Source organism: Orbicella franksi, chromosome 2 (assembly GCF_964199315.1).
Source record: "Orbicella franksi chromosome 2, jaOrbFran1.1, whole genome shotgun sequence".
In the NCBI taxonomy this organism is placed as follows: domain Eukaryota; kingdom Metazoa; phylum Cnidaria; class Anthozoa; order Scleractinia; family Merulinidae; genus Orbicella; species Orbicella franksi.
The window spans coordinates 14882012-14892011 of NC_138146.1; the positions used below are offsets into that span (position 1 = coordinate 14882012).

The 10000-nt window shown below is 42.1% G+C and overlaps 2 protein-coding genes across 2 annotated transcripts in view; both read right to left on the reverse strand.

Annotated features, from left to right (window-relative positions):
* Positions 1-1245: 1245 nt before the first annotated feature.
* LOC145468429 (gamma-butyrobetaine dioxygenase-like) lies at positions 1246-6941 on the reverse strand. The gene is made up of 4 exons (XM_081452141.1): positions 6266-6941; positions 5052-5157; positions 3868-4070; positions 1246-2860 (listed from the first exon to the last, which is right to left on the reverse strand). The coding sequence occupies exons 1-4, from the start codon at positions 6925-6927 to the stop codon at positions 2527-2529; spliced, it is 1305 nt and encodes a 434-aa protein (XP_081308267.1). The 5' UTR covers positions 6928-6941; the 3' UTR covers positions 1246-2526.
* A 1245-nt stretch (positions 6942-8186) lies between these two features.
* The window catches only part of LOC145478162 (gamma-butyrobetaine dioxygenase-like), an 8863-nt gene continuing 7049 nt past the window's right edge, over positions 8187-10000 (reverse strand). Inside the window, exon 4 of the mRNA XM_081456091.1 lies at positions 8187-9887. Within this exon, the coding sequence (XP_081312217.1) occupies positions 9554-9887 (334 nt within the window). The 3' untranslated portion in view covers positions 8187-9553. The remainder of the gene's footprint in view (positions 9888-10000) is intronic.

Consider the following 10000-nt stretch of genomic DNA (forward strand, 5'->3'; position numbering starts at 1 on the left):
AACTGGTTAGAGTTCTTGTCACAAATTGAGGTGTGATGTTTGCCATTGCACTTCTGGCAACAGGTCTTGCATAGACATTCAGCAGGTCGATGCTTTGTTCCGGTACAGTTGAAGCATAACTTATTGGTACTCAAATACTTTCTTCTATCAGCTACCCCTTTGATCCTCTCACAATCAAGTGATTTATATTCTGCCGATTTACAGTAAACACAGGGCTTGGGCTTCCAATCCTCTTGTTTTGTCTGAAATGTCCGATCACCTCCCTTGTCATACCTCCAAAAGTTCCCACCCCTATGGTTGTCCAGGGGCACTGGGTTTCTCTCACACCACTTCCTCAAAGATTCTACCAACTGTGGAAACCCCCACTCCTGCCAATCATCATCTAACCTCACGAGGTCAGCTCTGATGCCCGGTAATTTGTCTAGAGTAAGTCTAACATACCCTCTAATTTCTTTCTCCTTTCCCATGCTTTCTAGCGTCTGGATGTTAGTTACTAGCCTCTCATAGAATTCACAAATTCTTGCTGGGTTTGTTCCTGTGATGACTGGCAATCCCATTATGCTTTGAACATGAGCATTGGCCACTTCACTCGGTCTACCATATTTGGTTTTTTGGATGTTTTTTGCTCTCGTATAGCCCTCACTGGTAAAAGGTAACCCATCTATGGTGGTTCTGACCCTTGGTACAAGCAACTCTTTCAAATATGAGAATTTGGCAACTGGGCCAATGTCTGATTTATCTATCTTTGCTTCAAACTGCCCCCAAAACCTCTGCCAGTCTAGGTGGGTTCCCTGGAATTTTGTAATCACAAGTTTTGGTAATTTAGCTTTCGGTTTACCTGCATCACTCGCCTTCTCATCTGCTTTTGCTTCAAACTTCTTCTTAATCTCCCACCTGGTTTTCTCTTCCTTCTCTTGAATCTCTCGTTTCTTCTTCCCTTAAACTTCGTTCTAACTCTCCTAGTCCTTCGACCGCCTCTTCGTACTCCACCAAGCTCTTTTCGATTCCTGTGCTCCACGCTCTAATGTCCTCCTCGTTGTCGCCTCGTTCAAGTTTCAGTTCCTGCACTCTGGCCTTTATTTGGTGGCACTCCTCCACTTTGCTCGCTAGAAGCTTGCTATGTCTCTGAATCGATTTTAACGATTTAGTTCCAGCTATTTTCTCTGATCCTTCGTGTGTCAATTTCAACACTTTCAGTCCGATCACTCAATCCGATCTCTTACATTTTATTACTGCACGTGCAGGCTTGCCAGTCCTATGAGAACGACACCATTACATGTGGAACGTTTCAGGATGGTCCTGAGGTGTTGGGGTATAACTCCCATGTTTCCTATCCTATTTTTGTTTCTCAAATTCATCGAAGTCCCAGCAGTGACATTTTAGAGAAATCCCCAAAAATTGAAAATCGGGTCTCAAACATTAAGTACAGTCTGCAGCCTCGTTGCCTGAGTCTTCGTTTCCTTTGACCTGCGGTCGAGAAACGAGCGACCCTGGAAGTCGGAAAATATCGCACTTCCGATAGAATCGTGTATGCTCAGCTGACAAACACATGGCTCAATGGAGTCGCTAATCATTTCATTTGTTTTTAAAACCAATGAAATTCTAGTATGTAAAAGAAGAGAACCAACAGAAATGTACAGCGGTGATATTGCAGATAACTAAATCAGGGACGAGGCTAACTGTAAATAATTATTTTAGCAACCGAAAGGCCATATTTCCTTCTTATTTTTTTGAACACTGACCTCATTACGTTCACAATACTCACAACTACAGGCAGGTACAAGCACATAACTTATAATACATGATAGTTGATGGTCAAACGAAAGCGCTTGATACAAGTATCATCGACTTAAACTTTACTTTGCCACCCAACCAGAAGTAAATCCAAAACCAATCGTGACTCGCTCACACTCCTTTTCCCGCGCTTCGCGCCAGCTACATGTATTTTCTTAGAGTTTTGATTGGCTCACTGGATTGTCTGTGCCCTTTGTGATTGGCCAGAGTGAGCACTTTGGTTTCGGTTTGACGATACTCAGTTGAAAACCGCTGTGTTATCTTCAATAATGAAAAGTAAATCTTAAGATTACGTTAGTACATGCTCAGTCACAGCTATATAACTCACTTTATCATTGACGAACACCGAGCAAGCCGAAAAGGCAGTGCTTTGGTTTAGTTAAAGAGTTTGTTTTAAAGATTTTATTGCAAGTTCTGCAAACTATTAGCGTGCGCATGTGTGGTGGTAACTCAATCGACCAGGGGTCAGACAACTTCCCCTGAGCTGCCTGAATTACGCTCTAGATTCTAATACAACGAATAAAAAGGAAGACCAGAACCACCGCAGATTTACAGCGGTGACAGAGTACATAACTAAATCCCATGTCATGTCATATTTAAGAAAGAAGGCGATCATAGACTGAGAGCTTCAATCACTCTTCAGTTTTATCAAAGGTTACTTCACATCATTGATGCAAATTTCGAGCACACACAAGCACGTTAAACTGTCTGTTTTAAAATGCCTCGCTGACTTTACAAACCAAATGGAATATTAAATCTTTGAGCCAGAACCCTCATCCTTGAATAGATAACATCCCAGTCCAGAGAAAATCCCTGTAGAAATCGGCTTGATGATTCTGTAATTTTGAACGCGGATCTTCCATGCAACACGCGGCTGTTATTGAACGTAATTACGTCACCGGGTACCATTTTGTGCTCTATTTGATTGGCAGGGTCTCTTAGCATTCTACCAATGGTGAGGTAACCCGCGTACAGTTGAATGGTTTTCTCTGGTGAAGTGCGCATGATGGAATCACGCACGTGATTGTTTAAAGCAAATCGGATAACTTGTTCATTCTCGTCCAACCTGTTAGAAAAAAATTAGGAAAAAGAGTATCCTGTCACTTGAGGATAAAGATAGCCATACTAATATATAGATTTAGCCATGCCTAAAAGCGGAGCTCCTTGGCCGGGTTGTTCACAGCCTGATTAAGCTAACCCAGGATAAGCGAGAATTTTGATTTGATTTTTTTAATCTTTGCGGCCTGCTTTACGGTGAAGTTTTTCTGTTATATTGTTTAGTCTCTCAAACTACACAAAACATTATCCTGGGCGTTAACGTTAGCGTTAACCGGCTTCCGAACAAACCACGTAATACTGGTTAGCGGATACCTTGTTTTGACCGGTGCAATAAACAAAATGACGTCTGTCTTTCATGCGTCCGTCCTGTTATTGATCATGAAATTCGTCATAACATTGTCAAAGTAGTTGTAGATCCTCTGCGAATATATGACTGTTAACCGAGGCTGCACACCTCGGGCAACCTAGCTGGAGTATGGCCACCATGTTGCTCGACGTCGTTTTTCGTCGTACGCGCCCGCAATCCATGCCGCTAGCCATGTTGACCATGAAAAAAGAGTTGCATGGTTTGTATTTCTATGCATACATGTGGCTGTGCTATTATTTGGTGTACGGCGTTCTTGCATTCGATCTGAAGAAAGCACGAGTTGTCCTCATATTTCAACTACTGTATGGATCTTTTATGACCAGCCTTACTAGATTTCGAAAGGTTTTCCTCGACTACAAAGCATTAGCTTAGGTTGGTGTGGTGCTAAAGGTGTTTTCGTATACCATTACTTTATCACTCCTACATACTTAGAAGTTTTAATGAGGCTTGTATTTATCGAAGTTCGCAGCTGAATTCCGCTCCAAACTTATATTATAACCTCATTCCGTCCAAGGTTTGCATTTGGATTGACAATTCCTGTCAATCGAATTGACAATTCACAGACACATTTGGAAATTGCAAAGCAAAGTTCAAAAGTTGCGCGCTCATAATAAAGTCTAGGCTTTAAAAATTTGTACCAAACTTACTCTATCATGAGACGAGAAAATTTCTTGTTAAATTCACCAAACATGTCCTTCCCAAAGTCAACGAACTGAAATCGAGTGGTTGTCAAAATATTAAAAGTCTCTGGGTCGTTTTCTTTCAACTGCTGCGCGACGTAAAAACCATCCACAAACTGGTTGGCGCCTCCTGCACTGGACGCTTGCTCGATACAGTGAAGCATTTGCACCTAAACAAGAATCATCGCAAAATACTAATTAAGGAGGGCTCCAAGCTTTGTTTCCTGCAGTCAGATTTTTCCGACCGCAAGATATAGGTTGCTTTACGTAGCAAGGGTCAATCGAAAGTACTACGGCTGAAGTTGATTACCGTAAATCCTCGAATTAGCGCTCCCCCCCTCCTCGAATAAGCGCCCCTCCTATCGGCCGAAATTTAAAAGAAGCGCCCCTCCTTCAATAAGCACCTCCTTCCCCTCCCCCCATTTTGTAGACGAGTAATGAGACAACAAAAAATATATAGTTTTCATCACGTAGTACTAGATTTGCACAGTCTTTCAGTTTGTGAACACGTCAAGTGAACGTGTTAAGTGAATACGTTGAACACGTTAAGTACAATCGGTGACGCGATTTAAACTTTAGGATCAGCTTTTTATGTCGATAAACAGCTTATGTTGTTGCTAACGCGGAAATGATGTATTAAAATGGAAAAAATTAAACAAGCGCCCCCCTCGAATAAACGTCCCCCGTCTTCTTCTGACCTTAAAATAAGCGCCCCGGCCGCTAATTCGAGGATTTACGGTACTATGGTAACGTGTTAGACTGCTTGTAGATTGTTTTTCTTTCGAACATCAGGTAGGGAGTAGGGGTTGAGGGTTTAAGGAACGAAACACGGGTTTGGCCGTCAACCTCCTCTAGTCCCATCCTCTTTTCTTGCTGTCGCGTTTGCAAGAAAAACCGCTCGTCTAGGAGAAAGCTCAGACTGCAGGCAGTCTAGTAACGTTTGGTAAAGGTAAAAGAATAACATGGAAAAAATACTTTTTGGAAAGTCTAGTTGTCTTCTTTGATACTGGTTCTCACTCAGTCTTGTAACAATGACACAGCTACTGCTTTTGTTTGGTCAACTAATTAATGCATCCTTTTTTGACAGGTCTCCCTTTTTTCACAAATAGTGACCTACTTACCAATTTTATTAAGTTACCTGGAGTACCTACCCCGGGCACGTAATCGTAGTAAGGTAAGTCAACATGTAACGGGAGAGACTGTGAGGTGTACGCCAGGTTGTTGGCATCAAACTTTGCGTGCACTTCAAAACGATGGCTGAAAATCAAATCATAAATGGCACTTTTCAATCGAGAAGTATTGTAAACAAGATTATCACTTTAAGTACCGTACTTACTCGACGCGCCCCCGCCAATAAAGCGCTGCCTTCGCATAAGCACGACACATGACAGCAAAATTATTAACAGGCAGTCCAGGGATCGTAGACTACGAGTAGTCCCTCTTTCGCTTAGCCCGTCTTGCGAAACGCGAAAGAAACCTGCGAGAAAAAAATGACCGCGCGAAATCCTGGCGCGCTCCTAACCGCCAGGATTTCGCGCGGTTATTTTTTTCTCGCGGTTTTCGATTCTTTCGCTTCATGCACGACGGACTAAGCGAAAGAAGGACTACTCGTAGTCTAAGGGATCGCGTAGGGGTGGGACTGGGAGGGCAATAGCCCTACTCCATCTTCACCGGTTTATCGCTGTAGTGTCGATCAAACAGTGAAAAGGTAGTATGGTTTGAAATAGCAACCAGCATTTTGATGGCATTTGCCGACGACTTTTTCCCGAAGAAATAGTCGCCATAATGTTATTCAAATTGAAGCACATACCTCAAAAAATGGCCTCGAAAATTTCGACCACTCGTCACGCAATCACCACAAAATTGTAGTAGATTCGCTGTTTTAATAATACAAAATAAATTAAACATTCACTTGGATTCCAAGCACTACCAAAGCTAAACTAAAACATATATCAATCAAACTATAAAAAGCTGAATTTTAGTAACATTATAGCGACTCTTTTTTTCTACATTTCTTTGGCAAAAAAACATTTCTTCACTGTCTGATCGACGCGACAGCCAAACTAAAACCCGTGAAGATTTTAAAATATCTCGCTCTATTCTAGCAAGATCTAGCAATGTTGCCTATGAACATTGCGTGACCATAAAACATTTTAGGTGATAGGAATCAAATTGAGTTTATATCTTTATTTTCGAGGTGTCTGATTTTTCGAGGTTTGATTGAGTTTTCGGGGTCTGTCTGAGGTTTCGTGACACCCTGCAGCTGACACCCAGATGGTGGGGGCATCACGAAAACTGACGTATATGTACTCTTTACATTTTCTGAGTCGAGACGAAATGTACTAAAACTCGAAAAGTTACATACCCGTAATGTGTGGTTTTATGATAACCAACCCTCTCACATAATTTATAGCCTTCGTCTGATTGAGGAGGAGTGTTGGTTACAAGTGCAATTCCCATGCTATGAAGCGAATTAAGCCATTCGTACAGTTTGCGGTCATCCTCGATCACCTCAGCGAAGTCATAGCGAGGAATCTTTCCTTGAAGTTGATCTGCGTTCCAGAAAATCACTCCTTCTCTGTTAAGCGTTGAGGGTCGTTTCGATGTATCTTGTTCTTCCGTCAGGCGTCTGTAGTGAAGCCACTCCGACTTAAACACACTAACATGTTCATCTGGCCAAGTGACGGAAATTTCTTCACCGTTTTGCAAAATATCAACTCGATCTGGTTGAATGTCCACCTTTAATCGGCCCACCGTATCGAACGATCTTTGGAGAGAAGATTCGTGAAAACATTCTGGACACTGACAGTTGTCTCGCAGGTAGACAAACGGGTAGCGGTTAACAGTGTTGTTGTTCCATGTCACATGAAGCATTCTATTTGAGTCTGCTTTATGGATGTTTTTCACCGTTGGATCGCTTGCAGATTTAGCTGCAGCAGGGTAATTTACTTTCAGAACTGTATAAGTGTTCAGTAATCGTTGAGTAGCAGCACGAAGTTTGAATACGTGCTTTAACTGGGAAAGCATTGCTGCATGCCGTGGGAAACACTGAATGGTTCACAGCACTGAATACACAAGCTCACGACAAGCTGGTTCTCTAACATCTGCATATATGGATGTAGAGTCTGCTTTTCTTTCGACCTCAGGAACACGTGACCAGCGAAGCGCGAAGCTAGGGCAATACCATTGCACCATTTTTTTCTGTGGCATTCTGCCCACTTTTTAGACTGCTGACATGGCAGTCTGTTTTATCTCAAAATTCAGCAGAGGTTATGACGCGAGACCCTTTAGCCTACAGGGGAATGGACGGAAGAATGGACGATTCATAGGCGCATCCAAGCACGTTATGCAGCACGCACATCGCCCTTGTCTCGCCTTCTTCCCTACTCAGTCACGGCCGTACCGCCCCTTTGCGTTCGCAATGGATTAACACTCGTCTAAGTGACCCTCAGAGAAAAAACCGGCTGCCAGCAGTCTACCCTACATTCCTACTCCCAGAGTTTTCTTTTGTGATGGCCTAAACAGTCAGACAGCAGCGTCACGGTACAGCGGAATTTAAACATGGCGGAAGCATAACCTGTGGAGAGCGAAAGCGATTTCATTGTTACGTTTATATTACTTACAACAAAAGCACTCGATCTTAATTGCCTGAGAGCAGCACGATTGATCCGACATAATACTCCGCGGTTCGGAGAACCATTCCCATAGCCTTGTAACCCTGATAGCCAAGCTCTGGCCCTCTTCTCAGTCTTCGGAGAGAGGTTCCCCCACCCAACTTGTGACTCAGAAAACTGTTGCTAATCGTTCACACCACTCAATTCGATATCTTATATTTTATTACTGCACGTGCAGGCTTGCCAGTCCTATGAGAACGACACCATTACATGTGGAACGTTTCAGGATGGTCCTTAGGGTGGGATTGGGGTCAGGAGCCCATTACCCTGTTGGGGGTATAACTCCCATGTTTCCTAGCCTATTTTTGTTTCTCAAATTCATCGAAGTCCCAGCAGTGACATTTTAGAGAAATCCCCAAAAATTGAAAATCGGGTCTCAAACTTTGAGTACAGTCCGCAGCCTCGTTGCCTGCGTCTTCGTTTCCTTGGACCTGCGGTCGAGAAACAAGCGACCCTGGAAGTCGGAAAATATCACACTTCCGACAGAATTGCGCATGCCCAGCTGACTAACGCATGGCTTAATGGAGTCGCTAATCATTGCATTTGTTTTTAAAACCAATGAAATTCTATTACGTAAAAGAAGAGAACCAACCGAAATGTGCAGCGGTGATATTGCAGATAACTAAATCAGGGGCGAAGCTAGCTGTAAATAATTATTTTAGCAGCCGAAAGGCCATATTTTCTTTTTCTTACTATTCAACAGCGAATCACCACTATATCAACGTTTTATTTTGAAAAACAAAACAATGACTTTCAATCTTATACATGAAAAAATGCTGAAAGGTTATTAACAAAGCAGAACTTTGAAATAGTTTTTTCTCTTTTTTTTTTTGGACGTTGGCAAAATCTGATATATAAGACTTACGCTGTGCAATTTGGGCTTAAATGGAAAAAATGGCTGGCTACGTCCCTGTAGATCCCGTATCATAGATTTTATTACTGTATTTTATGTACACAAGTGTTAGTGCCTAGTAGCCTGACGTTTACTACAAAAGCAACACCTTTCAGCTGCAGGTCGATCTGTTCAATTTATAAGGTTGCTAGTTGCACAACAGCGTGGATGTAACATATTTTTCTATTTAAGAAATAGAAAACATGTTCTCCGTGTTTCTATCGAGTTATTATGGAAACACGAGTGGAAGTTTGGGAGAACGAGAAATGCTGTGGGAACACGAACCGGAGGCGAATGTTTCCACAGCTTTTTCGAGTTCTCCCAAACTTTCACGAGTGTTTCTATAACTCGATAGAAACACGGAGAACATGTTTTCTATTTCTTTTAGAAAACACCGTGTCGAAAAAAGGAAAATCAACTTGTTAACTCTGATTATCAAAGTGTAAATTCTCTTTGCTCGCGCCATCACGACGTCAACAGCTCGTGCTGGTTCTGTGTTTCTATCGAGTTATAGAAACACGATTTTTAACCAATCAGCGCGCGTATTTTCTTAGGACTGTTTTCTAAAATTCACAAGAGATAGGATGATCACAAACTGAGAGCTCCATCCAACCACTCGGCCAACTAACTAGCGGAACCCTTCAATTTTACTGGAAGTTATCGTAATGATTCGATTTAGCAGGGCCCTCCTTCCAATAAACGCCCCCTTTCGAACCTATTCTAATAATCATCTTCCTTATTTCTCACACGTAATGCCGCATTACAAAAACGGTGGTCTTCATCTGAGCTTCTCAACTATTCTGTCCATGTCAGTGCATAATTCCTTCAAACGAATGATCTCTATCAGCGTCGAAATAGATTAAAATTCTCTCACGTTATCTGAACATTCACCGTATATTTGTTACTGTTACAGTGTCTGTTATTGTTCCTTTTTAAATAAATACCGTATTAAAATTTTGTTTTGAACATTCAGTTGTTTCCCAAAAATGAAATAAGCGCTCTGTCTCGAATAAGCGCCATACGGTGCTTCAAAGTTCGAGCAAAAACAAGATCGCGATACCGTTAGTTTCAAAATGCCTCGCTGACTTTACAAACCAAATGGAATATTAAATCTTTGAGCCAGAACCCTCATCCTTGAATAGATAACATCCCAGTCCATATAATATCCCTGAAGATGTCGGTTTGATGATTCTGTGATTTTGAACGCGGATCTTCCGTGCAACACGCGGCTGTTATTGAACGTAATTACGTCACCGGGCACCATTTTGTGCTCTATTTGATTGGCAGGGTCTCTCAGCATTCTACCGATGGTGAGGTAACCTGCGTACAGTTGAATGGTTTTCTCTGGTGAAGCAAGCATGATGGAATCACGCACGTGATTGTTGAAAGTAAATCGGACAACTTGTTCATTCTCGTCCAACCTGGAAAAATATAGAAAACGAGTATTTTGTCACTTCACGATAAAGATGGTCATATTAACATTCGGTGTACGGCTTTCTTACATTCGATCTGAAGAAAGCATGGCTAGTACTGA

Coding starts and splice junctions, on each gene's coding strand:
- LOC145468429 (XM_081452141.1), bottom strand. CDS start 6,927: ATGCTTTCCCAGTTAAAGCACGTATTCAAACTTCGTGCTGCTACTCAA. Junction 5,158..6,265: donor CATAAAACCACACATTACGG/GTATGTAACTTT, acceptor TTTGATTTTCAG/CCATCGTTTTGAAGTGCACG. Junction 4,071..5,051: donor ACTACGATTACGTGCCCGGG/GTAGGTACTCCA, acceptor ATTCTTGTTTAG/GTGCAAATGCTTCACTGTAT.